Raw genomic sequence first — 21,233 nt, 5'->3', positions numbered from 1 at the left:
TATAGTTGTGAGACCACTATCACTGCAGATATAGGTGTGAGATCACCATTACTGCAGATATAGGTGTGAGATCACTGTGACTGCAGATATACAGGCAGATGCATTAAAGAAAATACCGGGAGCAACGGCCAGATTCTTAGATTCTGGCCGTTTGCTCCCGGTATTTTTGCATTTGGGATGCATCATCCCAAATGCAGAAATCGCAATTTAAGGAATCTCTAAATAGAGATTCCTTAAATTGCTCTTGCATTTAAGGAATCCCAGAATGAGATTCCTTAAATGCAATGCATGAAACCCCAAAAAATAGCGAATTCGCTAATAGGGGGAGCAAATTACCATGAAGTTGAACTTCGTGGTAATTTGCTAAAACTTTGAAAAATGCACTTTTGTGCATTTTTCAAAGTTACATGTTGCGCACACACATGCCCTTAGGGCATGTGTGTGTGTAACATTTGTGCACAGGTCCATTTCAGGGGTGCAACAGGGTGTCCTTTGGACACCCTGGCACCCTTGAAATAGCGGAACATTAGCGATTCGGTATTAGCTAATCGCTAATAAGGAATGGCTTTCCTATTCATTCCTATGGGCCTAAAGGCCCATAGGAATGAATGGGAAAGCCATTTCTTATTAGCGATTAGCTATTACCGAATCGCAAATAAGGAATCTGTAGGAATCGCTATTAACATTGCGATTCCTACATGCATCCCGTTTTGCTAGTCATTAATAGCGATTCCTTAAAATTCGCTATTAAGGACTCGCAAAACATAACTTTGATGCATCTACCAGATAGTTGTGAGATCACCTTCACTGCAGATATAGGTGTGAGATCACTATCACTGTAGATATTGGTGTGAGATCACTATCACTGCAGATCTAGGTGTGAGATCACTATTACTGCAGATATAGGTGTGAGATGACCATCACTGAAGATATTGGTGTAAGATCACCATCACTGCAGATATTGGTGTGAGATCACTATCACTGCAGATATAGGTGAGAGATCACCATCACTGCAGATATATGTGTGAGATCACTATCACTGCAGATATAGGTGTGTGAGCACCATCACTGCACATATAGGTGTGAAATCACCATCACTGAAGATATAGGTCTGAGATCACCACTACTTCAGATATAGGTGTGAGATCACTATCACTGCAGATATAGGTGTGAGATCACCATTAATTCAGATATAGGTGTGAGATCACTATCACTGCAGATCTAGGTGTGAGATCACTATCACTGCAGATATAGATGTGAGATCACTATTACTGCAGATATAGGTGTCAGATCTCTATCAATGTAGATATTGGTGTGAGATCACCATCACTGCAGATATTGGTGTGACATCACTATCACTGCAGATACAGGTGTGAGGTCAATATCACTGCAGATATTACTTCAGATATAGGTGTGAGATCACTATCACTGCAGATATAGGTGAGATCACCATCACTGCATATATAGGTGTGAGATCACTATCACTGTAGATATAGGTGTGAGATCACAATCACAGCAGATGTAGGTGTGAGATCACTATCACGGCAGATATAGGTATGAAATCACCATCACTGCAGATATAGGTGTGAGAACACCATCACTATCACTGCAGATATAGGTGTGAGATAACTATCACTGCAGATATAGGTGTGAGATCTCTATCACTGTAGATATTGGTGTGAGATCTCTATCACTGTAGATATTGGTGTGAGATGACTATCACTGCCGATATATGTGTGAAATCACTATCACTGCAGATATTGCTCCAGATTATAGGTGTGAGATCACTATCACTGCAGATATAGGTGAGATCACCATCACTGCAGATATAGGTGTGAGATCACTAGCACTGCAGATATAGGTGTGAGATCACTATTACTACAGATATAGGTGTGAGATCACTATCACTACAGATATAGGTGTGAGATCACCATCAATGCAGATATTGGTGTGAGATCATTATCACTGTAGATATTGGTGTGAGATCACTATCACTGCAGGTATAGATGTGAGATCACTATCACTGCAGATATTACTTCAGATATAGGTGTGAGATCACTATCACTGCAGATATAGGTGTGAGATCACTATTACTGCAGATATAGGTGTGAGATCACTATCACTGCAGATATTGGTGTGAGATGACTATCACTGCAGGTATAGGTGTGAGATCACTTACACTGCAGATATAGGTGTGAGATCTCTATTTCTGCAGATATTGGTGTGAGACCTTTCATAATCAAAGAGATTCTATCAAAAAAAGTGAAAAGTGATAATATTTATATTGGTTTTGGTTTTTGTAAATCGTGCTAGGCTCTCTCTTAAGGGTGGAAAGACGAGAGCACAATGTGCTTTTTAAAATACCCCTCACACACTAAAAAAATCCATTAGTGTCATGCTTCATCATAGGGGTCTTCCCGCCCCTATAACGGGACGGGGCGTGCTACGACCAAACGAAATACGCGGGAGCACTTATATTGTGACAGTGGCTATGTGTAAGTGCACGGGTGTCAGTGAAAGTGTAGGGACCTCAAAAAGTGAGTATAAAAAAAGTTTAAAAATTCCCTGGCATAGTAGAAAAAAATTATTTTATTCACTTCTCTAGCTGGGAACATTAAGAAGGGGTTGTGAGGTAGAGCATTAGGGGCATGAGTTGGCCCAATGAAGCAAAAAATGGTACAGCACGGGGGTGGGAATAATGATTCTTTCTCTCGCCGGACATTAACCGCGCAGAACACCCCTCGCCTGCAAGCTCATGGGGCATTAAGAATAACTGAAAAGAAGACCACAACAGGTCCTTTTTTAGCACTATTTGTACCATTTTTTGCTTCATTGGGCCAACTCATGCCCCGAAGCACAAACAGTCAGCTTATTTTTGCTGTACTGTTTGTAGGACAGTAGGCATATCTCTGTAGAACTGAGTACATACAAGTAGGGATCGCTATTTGGTCCTGATGAGTAAGCAGTAGGGGACTGCTTACGAAACATGTCGACTAGGTAGTTAGCTAATGCTCTACCTCACAACCCCTTCTTAATGTTCCCAGCTAGAGAAGTGAATAAAAGAATTTTTTTCTACTATGCCAGGGAATTTTTAAACTTTTTTTATACTCACTTTTTGAGGTCCCTACACTTTCACTGACACCCGTGCACTTACACATAGCCACTGTCACAATATAAGTGCTCCCGCGTATTTCGTTTGGTCGTAGCACGCCCCGTCCCGTTATAGGGGCGGGAAGACCCCTATGATGAAGCATGACACTAATGGATTTTTTTAGTGTGTGAGGGGTATTTTAAAAAGCACATTGTGCTCTCGTCTTTCCACCCTTAAGAGAGAGCCTAGCACGATTTAGAAAAACCAAAACCAATATAAATATTATCAATTTTCACTTTTTTTGATAGAATCTCTTTGATTATGAAAGTTCCGTCAGGAGGGTGACTCTATCAGTACCTCTACGCTCCTCTTTTGTTTTGGAATTGGTGTGAGACCACCATCACTGCAGATATAGGTATGAGATCACTATCACTGCAGATATAGGTGTGAGATCACCATTACTTCTGCTATAGTTGTGAGATCACTGTAGATATAGGTGTGAGATCACAATCACTGCAGCTATAGGTGTGAGATCACCATCACGGCAGATATAGTTGTGAGATCACTATCACTGCAGATATAAGTGTGAGACCACCATCACTGCAGATATAGGTGTGAGATCACTATCTCTGCAGATATATAGAATACCTACATGTTCAGTATATGAGAGTTTAAGCTATTGGCATTGTAAATGACAATGCCTTTTATTTATGTTTTTAAAACGAAAACAAAAATAAAAGGCATTGTCATTTGTAATGTCAGTAGCTCAAACTGGTGTAAATGCGAGACCTATTGCATTGCAAATGCTTGTTTCAACCTATGGCTGCTGAAAACAAGCAGATGAAATACTGGCAGGCCACAAATTCACCGACACATAACGTGTACGATTACTTAAAATTAATAACAGTGTGCAAGAAAATGTTGGGTTTTATGTTACTGACTTTAAAGAAACCGTGAAAATTAAATAATTGTGTGTTATTCGGGTGCTGTCAACTTCGGAACTTGGGAACTGAGATGGAGTTCTGGCATCTATTCGACATCCAGTGATTCATGGTAAATCATTTGATCTCCCCGTCCCTTACAAAACAAGCATTTGCTAGGCAATTGCTTTCGCATTTATGAAAGTGGAAGCTATTGGCACTTTACTTATAATTATTAACAGTGCACAAAAAAATGTTGGGTTTTATTCGCCTGACTTTTATGAAACCATGTAAATTAAAGAATACTGTTTTCCTCAGGTGCTGTCAACTTCAGGGGTAGTATCGAGTTCTGGCATCTACTCGACATTCTGTGATCCATGGTAAATTACTTGATCTTCCCGAGCCTTACAAAACAAGCAATTGCAATGCAATCACTCTCGCATTTGTGAAAGTTGGAGCTTTTGACGTTGTAAATTATATTGTTTTTTACTTATGCTTTTAGGTTTCGTCTGCACAGTTTTTGCCTGTCTCTGCATCCTTAGAAGACATTAGTGTTTGCAGCCTCCCCGGTGGTTAGCTCTCCAGAGAGTGCTTTGGTTAATTTAATGTATATCCAATTACTAACTTACACAGATGGTTGCTTAGGATGACCTTTTCAGCTTTAATTTACCAACATTAAAAACGAAACCACAATGAATTGCTCCAACTGAAACTGAACCCCAGGGCCAGGCATATGGAAACCGAGATAACTTTCATTTTCTGAGGTTGGTTCAAACTGCGAGTGGCTAAGCCTGGGCGACGCGACTCTGTATGGTCTGGGACTACCGACCACCCCCTCTCTGTCTTGTACACCACCACACCAACTGTAAAGTAATAGTCATGCTAGGAATTTCTTTGGAAGGCAAAGGGGTCTCACGACCCCCCGGCCGTATTTATTATAATATGAAAACAATTAAAATTGTGAAATCAAACATTAATACAAACATTAATATGCAAAATTCTGACATTAGATATACAGCAATGTAGACAGGTATGAAAGGGCTAACCTTAACAAATGTCTAATACAGCATGTTTCCTAACAGAATCTAACATCCTACGTATAAATTTTGCATCCTAACAGTTCTGGGCCTACGGAAAAGTTGCTAACCGGTGTCAGGTCCTACTACCCAGCTACGCCCTCATGTATGAGTGCGCATGCGCAACAGAGCCCGGTTACCGGGAGAGTACGTCCCTCTCCCGGTTACCCCGTACGCTCCGTGAACTCCATTAAACCAAAAGGAGGGCTCTTTCACTTTGCGCCATTTGATGATGTCATAGTGTTCGTGCGGGGTGGCTACCAGCCTAAGGAAAGCGTGACTCCCTCCCCCGCACCCTTCCAACCAAGTGGATATCCATGCCCCTGAAGTTCTAGGAGAGACCATTAGCCCCTCCCCCTGGGCGGCCCCATTCGAGAATGGTGACGCCCCCTAGGACCTTAAATTGCTGCTCACCGATCATGACCTTACTGCCTGACCAGGGATTTACAATAAATACGACAAATATGACCTGTAAAAGGGAAAAAAAGGCCTAAGGAGAAAACGATAACTCGCATTTCAATGCACATCAACTGTACCAAACCACTCCTGATGCCTGTAAAATGGGAAAAAAGGCCTAAGGAAAGATATTCACGATAAAATATTTACACTCTTGGTACTACAAACGGCAATAACAATTGATACATAATCAACCAACCTTCTGTTTCAAGGGCTGGTGGGTGGGAAAATTATGTAGCCCCTATCTGAGGGGCACGAAGCAGGCGTGAGGAGCACGAGGTGCAAGAGAGCACCTCCCGCGCTCCTCAGGCCTTTTAACCCCGTGGCCTTTTGGGGGGCTGACCAGTCCAGCTGGCCCTCCTCCCTGCCAGCCCACCCCCTTGACCCGGAAGCAGTCCTTTTGCTTCCGGGTCAACGGTCAGGCTGCACCAATCGGTGGTAAGGTGCCCCACGCCGCGTCATCACGACGCGGCGAGACAAGGGGGGGGGGGGCGCCCCACCTTCGATTTGTGGAGGAAGGGGGGAAGTCGTCGTCCCGCCATATGTGCGTGGGGGCCGAGCGGCCCCCCTTTCCTTATGGTCTGGGACTACCGGCCACCCCCTCCCTGTCTTGTACACCACACACCAACCGTAAAGTAATAGTCATGCTAGGAATTTCTTTGGAAGGCAGGGGGTCTCATGAACCCCGGCCGTATTTATTAAAATATGAAAACAATTAAAATCGTGAAATCAAACATTAATACAAACATTAATATGCAACATTCTGACATTAGATATACAGCAATGTAGACAGGTATGAAAGGGCTAACCTTAACAAATGTCTATTACAGCGTGTTTCCTAACCGAATCTAACATCCTACGTATGAATTTTGCATCCTAACATTTCTAGGCCTACGGCAAGGTCGCTAACCGGTGTCAGATCCTACTACCCAGCTACGCCCTCACGTATGAGTGTGCATGCGCAACAGAGCCCGGTTACCGGGAGAGTACGTCCCTCTACCGGTTACCCCGTACGCTCTGTGAACTCCATTAAACCGAAAGGAGGGCCCTTTCACTTTGCGCCATTTGATGACGTCATAGTGTTCATGCGGGGTGGCTACCAGCCTAAGGAAAGCGTGACTCCCTCCCCTGCACCCTTCCTACGAAGTGGATATCCAAGCCCCTAAAGTTCTAGGAGAGACCATTAGCCCCTCCCCCTGGGCGGCCCCGTCCTAGAATGGTGACGCCCCCTAGGACCTTAAATTGCTGCTCACCGATCATGACCTTACCGCCACAAGCCAGCATAGTTGACCGACAATCTGGCCCCCCCCAAAATTCCTACTCTGAAAGGTCATACCTACCTCGCAAAACCCTCCAACCATGCCAGGATATTCTTAGTCCATAAGTCATTGCCTGCCTCAGTCAGATCGACCCCGTCGCGCAAGTAGAATTGATCCCCCCAGAGGCACCCATGCGGAATAGTCTGCAATTGAGGCATTCGGAATAGTTTCTCTATCTTGCTGTTGATCCTCTTTACCGAGTGATTCAACGCCCTGACCAAGTCCCCCCCTCTCCACTGCAGCCTAGGAATCAGTTGAGACCACACTATGGTGCAGCATGGGCATATCTTTGCAAGCCAACCCACTGCCGAGATGATTTCTTCCAAAAGGACCCTCCTGCCCAGTTTGACTAAATCGTTTCCCCCAGATGTAGTATAACCACTGAGGGCGGTGGGATGTGTTGGCCGAGTAATTCCGAAAAGAACCCCATAAGCTGGCTGAGGCAGAGCCCCCCCTACCATGAAATGATATCTTGAAACCCCTCTGCTCCGCCCTCCTTCTGCATTCACCTGCAAGGAAAACATGTTTCGCACGTTTAACATATGAGTGACCCACAATCCATACTACTTGTGTCCTCCTTCTGTCTTCTTGCGTTTGTCGCGCTGATGATGGATGCTGTTGATGACCCGGAACCAGTTCCCGCCCTGCGCCACAGGCTCAAGAAACTACAACAAAGCAAACAACAAGGCACTTGTCAGATATTTTAGTTGCACCTTACATGTGCAGCCGCACATATCTTTATAACAATTGGAAGACCATCTACCAATTCTTTTTACACTGTTGGCATGCAACCATCTCACTGTTGCTTCAGTGGCTGCCCCAATTCTAAAAGAATGTGTCCCAAAATCCTTTGGGTTGAGACCGGCCTTGCTGATTGCCATTGACAACACCCTTCTGAACTTAACTTGGTCAGGGGGTTCTGAGGTTGGTTCAAACTGCGAGTGGCTAAGCCTGGGCGCACGCGACTCTGTTCACATGTTTATAATTAAGTGTAAGCATTGTCGTCAAGGGCTTTGGTGGGGACCAGGGCAAACATTTGCTCAACCCTTGTAGGAATTTTATCAACTTCAAAAGGACAAAGGGTGAGTGGATTTGCCAGGATTCAAACCTGTGATGTACAAGTGAATACAGATATCTACAGTACTAAGACCGTGCCCTTATCCCTTTCTTTCTCTCACTCCCCATTGTTCTCTTGCTCCCTTTTCTCTCTATTTTCTTTTCTCCCTTTCTTTCTTACCCCAACCCTCTGTTATAGCTCCTCTACTTCACTTTTATTCTTTCTACTGCCCCTTCTCTTCTCTCCAACCCCCATTGTCCCTCACCTTCTTGATTCTTCCCAACCTCCTGCCCTTTCTCTCTTCCACTTTCTGTCTCTTTCCTTGACTGCTTCCTTTCTTTGTGTGTTTAGCCTCTTAAAACAACGCTCTATGGCTCCAGAGACATATTTCTTTTAGAAATGTATGAAGCATTTGTTTAACTGGTCAAATAAATATTGGTCATGAATGATCCTAGTTATGGGTGAATGAATGCTTGGTTTTCCATCCACCTTTTACCTCTTCTCCCCTTGGCTGTACCAATTTCAAGCCTATCTATCAGGTACATGTATTTTTATCATAGTAACACACCATTTACCTAATATCTCCACTTTATAATAAAACCAGTAACAACACAATATATTGCCTTTCTTAAAAAAACTATTTATAACACTTCAACAGACTTTCAATAACTTATATTGCACAACTATTCACCGGAGTACAACTTACAACAAAAAATCGAATTATTATTAACCACATAGGCGAAACCTAATGCATTTACCAATGCTTGTTTTCTTCACTACTCGAAGGATGTGCTGTCTTGCTCTTGCACTCTCTCCCTTGTGTATTGTTTCTCCCACTATTTTCCCTCCGTGCTCTCTGTGTTGCTGACCTACCACCCCCGCTTTGTTGCTTCTTAATAGAGCTAATGTTCCATGAAGACCATGCAAAGCAATGCAGCTAAGGTTTCAACTTTGGAGGAAGCTTTAAAAGTGCTTAATTGATTAAACCTATGTTTCCTGCTGTGTATCATTACTACATTGCTGTGCACTTATAACACACTTTTATTTCTAATATTGGCAGGTTAAGTGACCTTAATTACAGCATTACAGGGAACAACCATACACATCCTCTCACCCCTAATGGAAATGCATCACATATGGCCAGCAACACCACTACCTACAGAAGAAGTTGTCACTTCCACAGGTGCAGTTGTGTCTGAAGCTTCAAAGCTTTCCGAGGTAAATGCTGATAAACACGCATATTGTTTTCAGGACCCCGTTTCAACTCAGTCCATTTTATTTCTTCGTTTGAGTTAAAGTAAAAGTTTTGACTCTTAAAAATCGTTTTGTTCGCTTGCATATATATAAACGTGCTTCGAATGTCTTAACATTCTATATAAATCATACAGCACAAAATGTTACTCGCATAATCTTTAACATAACTATCCTTTGGCACATTTACTCAACAAATCGTTAACTCAAACTTTCAAGAATACACTTACTCAATCAATAACCATCAAAATTCCCAAAGTGTTAATAATTCTCCCATGCTCTCCCTCAATACAAATACTTACTCATTCTCACAATCCACCTTCCCAAATAGCCTAATCTGTTACATTTACCAATGCTTAGTTTTTTTAGATTTAGCTTTTTATGGATGCTTAACAACATAGGGAAAAAAGTTTATAACGCCAATGGCTCTTCATTGGCACAGCCAAAATGGGCAACCTGTTGGCCTTGCAAAAGCGTATTTCTCTGTTTTGCACCTTTGACTCTGAAGGCAAAAAAGTAGCTGGTGTTAAATATTCCTTTATCATAAATGTAACTTAATACACTGTTAGAAAGTGCTGTCTCCAGTTGGCAGAGGTATGCTCCCTGTCCAAGGTGAGACCACAGACCAAGTTAGGGTGAGTTACAACACAACCTAAATTATCATGTGCTCAGCCTCTGGTAGCCTTGCACAGAGCAGACAAACTTAACTTATAAGACAATGTGTAAAGTATCTGTGCAATAACACATGCACTAACACAGTAAAAACCCCACAAAAAAGACTCCACACCAGGTTATAAAATTAGATTATGATTTTATTAATAAAACAAGACCAAAACAACAAGAATCCATCCAGTAGGAGTCGGGATGTGAATTTTTAAAGATTAAAGGCAAAATATAGCACTTAGAAGCAAGAAGCACCTAAAGCTTTAATTAGTCGTGCTGGACTGGAACAAAGTCAAGAGTTCAGGCTGACCGCGAGGGAGCACGGGCCAGATACAGGACCCAAGTAGGCCCTAGAGCAAACATACCTTGATCCTAATCACAACTGCGAGATGCGTTGGTGATCACCACGCAGGTGAGGATTTGTTTGAAAGGTCTCCACACAACTGGGGCAGAGCGTCCGGTCTGTGAGCAAAGCATTGGTTCTGAGTTGCGGCGGTTCTGAAGGCAATGCACTGGGTTTCTCAATGCTGTAAAGGCGATATATTGATCTTCTCCGTGCAGTGCGATGTATTGGTTGCCGAGTGGGTGTTCCAAGTGCAATCCCACTGTTCAGAGTGTGAAGCGCCACTCTGGTCCCATAACAGCAGCGATGTGGCAATTCCGCTCTCGCAGCAGAGGATGCATCCCTTGGAACCCCTAGCTCCACTTCCAAGGGTCCAGAACTGTGGTGACACCAACTGCCAGGACAGACTCACAGCTGATTAGCCCAAAGGTTGGAACAGGAGGGTCCCTTTGACTTAGCAATAGGTGGCAAGCCAGCAAGCCGTTAGAGAAACTCTGGGATCAAGTGAGGCAGGTCCAGTCCTTCTCACCCGGGCAGGGGAACAGCAAGCAGCGGGGCAGCTCAGTAAGGCAAGAGCAAAGCAAGGCTGAGTCCAGCTAAGCAGCAGTCCTGCAGAGTGGCAGTCTTTTCACCAGCACATCAATTCTTTTTCTTGGCAGAGTAGTCACAGGTCTGGAAATGTACCCATTTGTAAGTACCAGAGGCCCAGTACTTATACCCAGTGGTGCCTTTGAAGTGGGGGAGACTTCAAAGAAAGCTTTGAAGTGCACAGAGGCTCCCCCTTCCTGACCTGCCAACAGACACAATACAGGGGAATAATCAATCCTTTGTATGGGGACAGGACCCAGCCCTTTCAGGTGCTAGTTTCAGCTCCTCCCTCCCATCCTGCCTCAGGATGACCCATAAGTATGCAGATGGCCACTAAGTCACACATATCATTCCTTTGTGTGTGGCTGTCTGGAGGGAATGAAGGAAGCCAGCTGTCACCCACCCCAGACAAGTATTCCAGAGACAGGCAGCAAGCATCAAATGGCCTGCTCCTGAGGACACCGCATAGGTTACTCGGCGGGAGAGACCTCCACTCCAATTTGTGATTTAAAGGCTCTCCCCTCCCGGGAATAGATACACGAGCCATCATAACGATTAGTGTAATAGCCATTGAGAGGCCCCAAATCACGGTCAGTCGTTTCTGGCATACATAGTGCTCCTTAGCGGGAGCACTGAAAATGCCCTAACACGTGGTTATTATTTTTCACCACACACTTTCACTTTCACTCACGTCAATTGAGAGATCCTGAAGAAAGCCCCATTTATTTTTATAGCGGGCTGAAACATGTTGACCATCATAGGATAATATGTGGCTACACATAGTATCCTTTATCCACTCTCTTGTTTTTAATTATACCCTGGATCACCAAGAATAAACTAACAGGTAGAATTCAGGAGGTATTTTTATATTTACACTCACTTCATCATATTCACTTACACCTCAAACCTGCTCCACTGTAAAAGGTGTTGTAGCACAGCTAAGTAGCATTCGGCTACTCAGCTGAGACCCGATGATGAAGCATGACACCAACCAGGTTGGTGTGTGAGGGTTTTCTTAAAAAAAACAATGAGGTGCCAGACATCACCATGTCAGACAGTCATTTAATGTGGTTGTCTTAGTTGGTTAATAACTGAATCTAGGGACAAGGACGGCCGTCCACATGTCCTAGCTCTTTCTCTTGGTTTTTTTAAGTAAGTAAATGCCAACTTTCTAAAAGTGACATTTTCTAAACTGGAATTTAAAATCCAACGTCACCATAAGTTGTGATTTTAAATTGTGAGTTCAGTGACACTAAACTCGAAATTTCTATCTTTTCCCTATTGGGAGTTACACTTGAAAGATTTGAAGGGTTATACCAAAGTTATACTATGGGTGAGATAGGCTTTGCAGTAGTGAAAAACGAAATTGGGAGTTTTTCACAACCAGGGAATGTAAAACGTAAAGGTTGTTCCCATGCCTCTTAAGTATATAGCATCCTGTCCTGTAAGTAGACAGGGCCCACCTTAGGGGTGACTTACATGTATAAAAAAGGGTAGGTTTAGGCCTGGCAAAAGGGTTACCTTGCCAGGTCGACATGGCAGTGTAAAACTGCACAAACAGGCTCTGCAATGGCAGGCTTGAGCCTTGGTTAGAGGGCTACTTATTTGGGTGGCATGATGAGTGCTTCAGGCCTACTAATAGTATTTAATTTACAAGCCCTGGGCATCTGTAGTGCACTTTACTAGGGACCTACAGTAAATTAAATATGCCAATTGGGTATAATCCAATGTTACCATGTTTAAGGGAGAGAGCATAAGCACTGTAGCACTGGTCAGCAGTGGTAAAGTGCACAAAGTCCTAAAGCCATGAAAAACAAGTTTAAAAAAATGGAGGGAGACAGGCAAAAAGTTATGGGAAGACCATCATAAAGCTGTAATGTCTAAAATGTGCTCCCCCTCCCCTCAGTGAAATGTGGGGAGAGCTACCCAACCCCTTGGGAGCTCTCTTCATTAAGGTGGAAGAATCTGGAGACAGCATTGGCGTGTTCAGTCCTTGGGCGATGCTCCACCATAAAGTCCATTCCCTGTAGGGAGATGGACCACCTTAACAGGATTTTCACCCCTCATCTGCATGAGCCATCTGAGGGGTCCGTGTTCTGTCTGAACCAGGAAGTGAGTGGCAAGCAGGTATGGTCTCAACTTCTTCAGTGTTCAGACCACAGCAAAAGCTTCTCTTTAAATGGCAATGGAGGACCTCACCAATCCCAAGATGACCAACTTCCTTGAGGGCCTGTTCAACTACAGACTGATCCAGCAAGTGGAAGGCCCCATACACGCTACAAGACACCACTGGACCCCAACTTCACTAGCTGCAATGGCATCACAGTAGACAAGCCCACATCAATTACCCGGTCCGATCATGCCCTCGTCAACATCAGCACACCTATCCCACACCACCACAGAAACACTATTGACAAACCATCACAATGGGACTGGAACAAGATCCTAGAAGCATCCTGGTCTTCTGAACTCCTACACCAATGGCTTGACATAACAACAATATCCCTGAGTCAATATCCAACTTTAACGCTTGAAAAACTGGCTGCGCAGACACCCTAGAACCTCTCAAAGCCACAAAACCATAGGAACCACATTGCAAGCAAGCTGGTACACGGAACAGCTTAGGTTCAGCAAATGTCACTGCCAGCAACTTGACTGCAGATGGAGAAAAAGTCAGGACGACACTGACATGAGCAACTACAACCCCCAAACACTACCTTCAGCAAATCAGTGCCACCAAACGATCGGCACTCACGACCACATTCAAAGCAGCACCATGAGCTCCAAGGACATCTTCACAATCGTGAAAGACTTCACCTCTCAGGTTCCAAGCTCCACCAGCACAACCCTCTCTCAGGATTTCTGACCTGGCTGTCCCTATTCTTCAGCAATAAGATCACCAGCAACTGTGACAACTTCAAGTCTCAACCAGCCCCTTACACCCTCACAGCTCTCCTGCGCATCTCAGCCAACACCTACTGGACACCCGGAATGTCTGGTCCACCATCACCACTAAATAAATAGCAATGATCATGCAGCCCATCCACTCCAGAGTAGCCTCGGACCCATGCCCCCGCCACGTCTTTATCAAAGGACTAGACCCGTGCTGGTACAGCCTTCTCCCTGATCATGAATGCTTCAATCATCCCAGCCACCTATTCAGATGCCTGGAAACCAGCCATAGTGCTTCCCCTCATCAAGAAACCCTCAGCAGGCCAAAGACGCTAGCCAAATACCAGCCTATTTCCCTTCTACTATACCCGGCAAAATTCATGGAAAGGTTGATAAATACCTAGACACCAACTGCAACAACAACTTCCTCCTCAACACTTTTCAGACCGGATTCAAGCCCAACCACAGTACAGAGACCACCATCACCACCACCATGGAGGACATCTAGAGGATCATGGACTGAGGTGATATTAAATCCCTCATCTTACTGGACCTTTCCACAGCCTTCAACACCATCTCCCACCCCATCCTTATCCAACAACTGCACAAAGATGGCATCCAAGAAGGTGCACCTTGCTAAATTTGCTGCATCCTGGCAGGCCTCATCCAGTTGGTCAGGGTGGCCCCCTTCACCTTGGACTTGTGAACCTCATCTGTGGAGTTCCACAAGGATCCTCACTCAACCCCACTCTGTTCAACGCCCACACAAACCCACTTGCCAGCATCATCTATGACTAAAGGATCAACATCATATTCTATGCTGATGACACCCAGCTCATACTCTCTGTCTCCGATAAGACGCCAAACACCTGCACCTTTTTCTCCAACTGCATGACCAAAGCCGGCAGATGGATGAAAACCAACAGCCGTCAGCTAAACACAGATAAGTCTGAAAGTAGTAATCTTCACCAAAGCCACCTCATTTTTGGATTCCATCTGGTGACTAGTGGACTCCTACCCGCACTCACACCCCACATATGCAGAACCAGATCCAATAACTTTGCTTTTTCTTACATTGATCGAAATCCTGGAATGACCTGCAAATGGACATCAGAGCCACCTCCTCAGTTCTTGACTTCCGCTAGGAACTGAGGCCCTTGCTCTTCAACCAGATACAGCCCTGGCTCGGCCCATGGATAAAAGCTCCTGCTTCAGCGCCAGGATACCCTCCTGGGTGAATTGTGACCTATACAATACTCATAACATAACAAGAAAGAATTAAGGTGAACGTGAAAGATAGGAAAACTGTTTCAAAAGCAGAAATGGGGGTGAAAAGGAACCTGTAATAGAGAGATAAAGAGACAGGAAGTGGAAGGTGGTGGAAGAAAGGGGCAGTAGGTGGAATCAATTCGAGGCAGCCTTGGTATTCGGCAACCCTGACATTCAGCAGCACCAGTGGAATCCTCATAAGAAAAACCTTTGGCCCTTCGATTACTTTCTCACACACTAGAGTGCTGTTGAGTACCTGCCCTCTTTGGAATGTCGACATTTCAGGAACAATGCAGTCCTTTCTCCATCACTAGTCCATCCATTGCCTCTTACTAAAATAATATCTAGGTAGCACTACAGTTCACTCACTTTGTTTCTTTAATAGCAACAAAGGAAACCTTTAGCTTTTCTGCACCCGCCACCTACACCAAAAACTGTGTATCCATTTGTGGACCTTTCGATAAGAAATCAATGATTTTGGATTAGAAAAATGGAAGCAAACAAGACTACAAGTGCTGAAATGCACTGATTTTTCACGTGAAAGTACAGGACCAAAAGGCATGGGGCCCAGTGTGTGAAGTCAAACTAGCAAAATGTGTATTAAGTTCCGTATTTCTGCTTTCAAATAAACAATATGTTTTTCAACATGTCTTGACAAAATACATTTAAAAAAAATAAAAGAAGTTCTGCACACATTCTTTTGACTTTTTAAAAAGTGACAGCATATATTTGACGTTAATGGAGCATTATGTTTGTGTCTTAACTCTCAAATAAATTAAATGTTTTGTCAGTGAGGAATAAGATTAAAACACTTTGCACCTGCCACACACGTTCTTTTGCATGTTTTCCCCTGCCTAGATATCCGCATGCTTATCTTTCTTCAAAAAATAGTTCCCCGAAAAAATCACTGTAATGCAAGGGGGGGGGGACAAACACAGATCCATTCTTTAATAGAAATGCTACCATTGGCTTGTAGTCTCAGATGTGAATAGTACAGCTACCATAACAAATGCTTAGCTGCAAGTCCTCTGAGACAGACATTAATGCGCGCATCGCAGTGCCAGTGGGCCACCAATGAGAACAAAAATTATATATCGGAAAAACCTAAACCACATTTTAAGACACTTTCTCCTTAACAAATCACACGTTACTAAGGTTACCGGATGGCGTCATGCCACATTGGACAGAGTAGACCACACTTGCTTTTTCATCAAACAACATCGTGCATTCTGGGAGTTGTAGTCTTCGTTCATATAGTTTGATCCCAGTTTAGAGGCGTTCCACATATATCAATATTGTTTTTGTTTTTTTAATTGAGCTACAGTCATGATTTAGGTCCATGAAATATTGCAGCGGGTGGCGTTGCTAGGTCGGTTGTCACTTACTCGAGTAGCATGGTGACGGCCTTTAGCCAGTTTAACTATCCTGGGATTTAATTTTTACTTTCATTTTACTCGCGGACACCTGCAAAATCCAACAAGTGTGTGATCATCCGGCTAAATGAAAAAGGGCTCGTTGAAAGCCGCTCTTAGATTTTGGAGTTAGTTGAGGTTTTTTTTTTCTTCAGGGACTTGTAGTCGTAGTCTGCCGAGTTTAACACTAGGAAGTTGAAGCCCATCCATTGGGTCATGTGGTCCAACCGATGAAAACGCTAAAAATACTTTTAAATTAACAAATCTGTTGCATTCAAAGCCTTCGCATCACAGGAGACCACAGTATTTGGTACCCAAATGTGATCAGTGTGTATTTTCCTTTTACCTGGACTGTAAAGTGTGTGCAGGGCTGGGCCACTTAAAGCTGAGAACTGATGCTTCATTTCTATGAGTGGAAGCCTTTGCCCCATAGGCCACACCCTGGCTTCCCATTGGCTGTCACGTAGCAGTGAGACGTGTAGCCCCGCCTCTTCACGACATATAAACGCATGGGGGGAAAAAAAATGTCGTCAATTGTTCGTGTCTCAGGTTGGTGTGTTTGAAGGGCAGTTAGAAGCGCAGGTGCTGCCGACGGTGAAGCCTGATTCTGTGGGTTTGCTTTTAAAGGAGTTTGTTTCTGCGTCTAGCTCGTCCCTTTTCTTGTTTGGGGCCACGACTTGACCTGTTTTATTAGCGAGCTCTGATTGTCTGTGTTTGTTCTTTGGTTGTGTGTTTGTTGCTGATAGTTTAAAAAAAAATGCTCAGTATATATGATTCGGATCCCACTAGCACGTGTGCCTGGGGGAGGCTAGTGGGGGTGTTTTTCCTTTTTGTCGGTGCAGCGGCAGCCACTGGATGGACAGAGGGGTCGGGAGGCCTTTCATGGGATGTCCGGTGATTTTTGGGTCATGGGAGGGCAGGCGGGCAACTAGAGCCAAATTTCGGGGTGGGGCTGAAAAATATTTCGGGGACAAAGTGACTGAAAGAAGAGGTGAAAACACACCAAACGCTTAATTTACACGTAAATGGTCTTTTAAAGACCTGTTCGGGGGGGGGGGGGGGTGAAGCGAATGGGTGTTGCGCGCCTGTGGGAGGGTGTTTATAGGTTTGTGAAATGTTTTCCTGGAGGTGCACATGATTACCTTCTGGGTGTTGTGTACAAGGGTGTGGCCAGAAAAACAAATTACCCCCACTTTCACCCATGCCACAAACTGCTCTAGCAAGCAGGGGAGGCAGGCGAACCGGCAGTTTCTCAGGAGGCTGCTTTTCCTGATGGAATTTTGAAATTCTTTACCTTTCCTTGTTTTTACCATTCTTCTTCTAGTCTGTTCTACTTACTTTTGTCCATTGTTTCTGTAATTTGCGGTCCATCCTTTTCTTTCTTTTTTCACCCTTCACCTTTCCATCTTGCCATTTCACTGTCCACCCTGCTTTCCTTCTCCATCCATCTTAACTGTTTTCATTCCATGATCACTATCTTCTCTCTCTCTCTATATATATATATATATATATATACTAATCAGTCAACATCCATCTGTTTCTTCACTCCTCATCCATCTCGGTGTTCCTGTCTATCCTTCTCTGCACTCACCCGTCTCCACATCCATACCTCTATTCTCCTCTCCAGCCATCTCTACAATAATCTTTCCACCCTTCTAACATCCCTTCCAACTCTCCCCCCTTTTTTTCCATTACAAGAGGTCGTGCTTATGAGCTTTTTGCAGACCAGTCTCTCCAATCCTAGTCTAAGAAGCCATAAACACCTTTCCATTACACAATTGTCTAGTGACATCCACCCCTGCTAAAGCTGGGGGTTAATTAGTCCCCAGGTTTGGTACACAGTGCGGTCCTTGGAGCTAGCGGTGCATTGGTTTTCCAATGTGCTTGAGGTGAACCTATTTCAGAGGTTTTTGCTTTGCATGCTGGGACTTGCAGTTCTTATTTTACTATGTGACGGACCACAAATCCCAAAATGCAAACCAATAGCTGGTGTAGATTAATTAGTGACACAAGGACCACTGTAGGTTCAGAGCTCTGCCTTTCCTAAGGGGAGGTTCTTGAGTGGAACTCTAGAGTGATGGTGCGTTTCCTGGAGTGGTAGTGCATGGAGAGTTTTTTATGTGGACTCCTTGGGGTCAAACCTCAAGTGGGCAGTCCCCTTGAGATGTTACTTGGTAGGCAGATAGTGGTTGTTTTGTGAATGAACTACATTTTTAATAGGGACAACTGCAGTTTTAGCTTGGACTCGGATTGGCAAATTTACTTGGAATTCCCTTTGGCATTGTTTGGAATGGTGCGAAGGGGTGACCGTCTATGAAACTGTTATATTTATGGGAAAACAGTGTACAGTTAACTGGCACATGTTTTTTTGGTGGGAGATGATGAATGGATTTGATGGGCTAGGCCAGCCAATGAATGTCACTTGGACACAACTTTTCCATTCCTGAACTTTGCTTTTGCATACAATCGTGACCAAGCCAATTGGATTAATTTAAAATGAACCAAGACTACAGCTCCCACAATGCACTGAGTTACTGTTTGTTGGCCTGGACGTTATACTGTCACATGAGTGCATAAAGTGAACTGGGGTGTCCTCCTTTATGGAATCCTGGGAAAGGGAGTGGGGGTTGTGGTTGACCAGGGCTTCCTGCCCCTTAACTATTGTGTATTAACTCTGTGTAAATGAATGGATTTTATTTTGTCTATGTTGAAGGTTAGTGCATATTTTATTTGGGTGGGGAGGTCCCTGGTTTCAGTCGTTTAGTTTTAATTGGTGCTCTTCTGGGAGTGGGCTGACTTCTCTCCCACCAGGTGGTTGCAGGTCCCCTGGTGTCTTCTATTTGGGTGGAGTCCAGAGTTTTAATGTAGGAAACTTTGATTGTAGTGGATGGAGCACCTATGCTTAAGGAAGGAGGTTAAGTAAGAGGCTTGGGCTGTCTTACTAAAATGGTTACTACTCAAAGACCATGGAGTTGTCTGCACTGTTCCCACAAGGGCTTCAGCCGATAGGGGTGGGGGTTTCGTTGCTGCTTGTGATGTCTGTTCAGGTTTGCTGGAGGACACTTTCCACAAGAGGAGCATCTCTGCTTAGCAGGTGCCTAGAGAAGCATGAACGTAAAGCTCGGTCTGGGTGAGTTGCACATGGACTGGGGAAACTTTAGTTCTACATTTCCCAGGGGCACCTCTGGTGAGTGCAAGTCTCAGTCCTCACTGGGAGTGAGCAGTTTCTCGGAGTATTTGTGAATGAAGCTTTTCATGATGCTTTCTTTGGGGTTCAACTTGTGGGGCAGCAGGTTGTCCCTTTGGGGCCCTCAGTACTTGGCAGTCAGGCAGTGGGTATTTAGTATTTTATTTTTTTATTTACATGTGGAGGGGTCCACAGAAGCTATTCTTCTGATGGCTGATCTTGGAAATTCAGTGTGCCTTTTGGTTACGTTTTGTGACTGGGTGATTAAGAGTATTCATAGGGAGGAAAAGGTGTGTAGGTAACTTGGCTGTGTTCTTGGTTGGGAGTGATGAATGGATTTGGTTGGGAATGTATCGTATGACAAGATGACTCCATGCCAACAGAAAATTGTTCTTAAATATAATTTGTAACAGGGATGTAGGTCCAGTTGGCTCAATTAAAATGAACCACATTTTAAACTCCAGTTACCTGGACTAGGAAGAGGTTTGAAAAACTAAAGGGAAGGAAGAAATTCCTTATGGGGAGTGACTGGGTTTACATAAGCAAATTGACCTGTGTCCCACCCGTGTTGTATCAAACTGTCAACTTGAGCCCTCTCGCATGGGCAAGGACTGGAAGGTGTAAGAATAACGAGGGGGCAATAGGCTGTCTCGACAAACCCCAGTTTACATCTTGATGGCTATATCTCTGGTATGAACATTTAAAACCAAATTCAGTAATGTAATTCATAACATAAGTAAAGCTTTGAGTTGGGTGGCACTATCTCATGCTGATACTCTAATGGTCTAGTCGGTCTTGCAAAAGACGTTTGCTACCTTTGTAGTTGCACTTACTTTAAATCCCTCCTGTTTTTCACTGTAATAAGTTTACCACTTATTGATTTACAGCTCTCTGCTACATTTAAAAGAAGGCTGGAAATTAACTGAGTTTTGCTTCGCTAAAGCTTGAAGATGCCGACCACAAACGAAACAGAGGAGCGCCAGAAGAAGTACAAGAACAAAGGCAAGGATACAAGTGTAAGTACACAAGAGATACGCGCACAAACCTACTCAAGGATTAGCTACATTTCTGTAGAATATAGCATATTTGAGTGACTATAATTATGGGTGGTAAATTTACTTTGTGTTCTCTCCAAATCCTTGTTGATATTTGGAGTCTGGTTCTCTAGCTTCACATTGGTCACGCATTGCTGCATTGAAGTCGAGCTCCTGTGGTTTGCATCCTTTCAGATAGCTACTTCTCTTAAATACCACCATCTAACGGTAACTTGATTTAAAGGTCATATTGTGTCAATGTTCATAGCCTGGCGAGAAACCTATTATGAGGTCTAGCATGAAGTCTCTAGTTTCAGACTAACAAGAATCCTTTGATCATTTTGGATTGTATTTTTTTTCTAAAGCCAAAAGACTTGTCTAAAAGCTATTAGCGAGACATAACCTGATTTAATATTTGGTGTTTGCAGCCCCATTATACATGTAATTGTGGCATTCGTACTAGTAATGAGTGGATTTACTTATTTTTGACCCGTCATTTGTCTGGTGGTACCAATGAAACAAATTCCAGTATTTATATATGCTCACCATTAAAGCTCCAGCTTTGTATGTTTGCAAAGTTCAAGTGTTTTATATCTTGGCTGCTTGCATGGATGGCAAACTATCCTGTTTGAGCCTTGTGCATGCATTACAGGATGTCTCCCACACAAATAAGGG

General features: G+C 43.8%; 1 protein-coding gene across 2 annotated transcripts in view; it reads left to right on the top strand.

The window, feature by feature from the left end:
- Positions 1-21,233, top strand: part of LOC144786096 (importin subunit alpha-5-like) — a 131,776-nt gene that overhangs the window by 85,765 nt on the left and 24,778 nt on the right. The window contains exons 1-2 of one of the 2 annotated variants that reach the window (XM_078665049.1): positions 16,844-16,946; positions 20,412-20,540. In XM_078665049.1, coding sequence (XP_078521175.1) covers positions 20,475-20,540 — 66 coding nt within the window. In that variant the 5' untranslated portion in view covers positions 16,844-16,946; positions 20,412-20,474. Of the gene's footprint in view, positions 1-16,843; positions 16,947-20,411; positions 20,541-21,233 lie in introns of those variants that run through there. The other variant, XM_078665050.1, reaches the window with a different exon arrangement.

The sequence above is a fragment of the Lissotriton helveticus genome, chromosome 10 (assembly GCF_964261635.1).
Source record: "Lissotriton helveticus chromosome 10, aLisHel1.1, whole genome shotgun sequence".
In the NCBI taxonomy this organism is placed as follows: Eukaryota; Metazoa; Chordata; class Amphibia; order Caudata; family Salamandridae; genus Lissotriton; species Lissotriton helveticus.
This window is presented reverse-complemented; position numbering and strand designations above follow the sequence as displayed.